This window comes from Cariama cristata, unplaced genomic scaffold (genome assembly GCF_000690535.1).
Source record: "Cariama cristata isolate BGI_N322 unplaced genomic scaffold, ASM69053v1 scaffold22367, whole genome shotgun sequence".
NCBI classification, from domain to species: Eukaryota; Metazoa; Chordata; class Aves; order Cariamiformes; family Cariamidae; genus Cariama; species Cariama cristata.
In genome coordinates this window covers 328-973 of record NW_009626364.1, presented here as the reverse complement: position 1 = coordinate 973, position 646 = coordinate 328, and the positions used below count along the sequence as shown (strand labels likewise).

Genomic DNA, 646 nt, shown 5'->3' with positions numbered 1-646 from the left:
GCCAGGCCAGCCTGGCGGCTGGTGGGATGAGCAGAGGGGAGATGGGGGAGGTGCTGGCCACCCACCCCCTGGCTGTGGTTGTCTCTCCACAGGCTACCGCTGCTTCAAGGCCGTCATGTTCCTGACGGGGCTGATGTTTGGCTCCATCATCATCTTCATGCTGTGCTACAAGGAGCGGGTGCTGGACACACAGCTGAGTGTGGAGGCCTCGGTGGGCATCGGGCTGGGCATCGGGGTCCTGTGCGGGCTGGTCACCATGCTGGTGCGCAGCGTCGGCCTCTTCATGGTGGGGCTGCTCCTGGGGCTGCTGCTGGCAGTGGCCACGCTGGTGGTGATGGAGCAATTCTACCACCCACCAACGGTGTGGATCCCCATTGCGCTGCTCCTGGGTGTGGGGATGCTCTTCGCCGTCCTAACCCTGCAGTGGCAGCGCTTCTTCACCACCCTGTCCACCGCCGTCTTCGGCAGCGCCATCATGACCGTCACTGTCGACTACTTCATCGAGCTCTTCCTCCTGGTGCAGTACATCTACGAGCGCATCAAGGTGGCCCCTGCTCGCCCCGTGTGCTGGTACAGCTGGTGCATCCTGGGTTTCTGGCCACTCCTCACCACACTGGGCGTCCTGGTCCAGTGGAAGGTCACAGCC

The 646-nt window shown here is 63.6% G+C and overlaps 1 protein-coding gene across 1 annotated transcript in view; it reads left to right on the top strand.

The window, feature by feature from the left end:
* Window positions 1-646, top strand: part of TMEM198 (transmembrane protein 198) — a gene marked incomplete at its 3' end in the record, with an annotated part of 1,182 nt that overhangs the window by 216 nt on the left and 320 nt on the right. Inside the window, exon 2 of the mRNA XM_009704014.1 lies at window positions 88-646. This exon is cut by the window's right edge and continues 13 nt beyond it. Coding sequence (XP_009702316.1) covers window positions 88-646 — 559 coding nt within the window. The remainder of the gene's footprint in view (window positions 1-87) is intronic.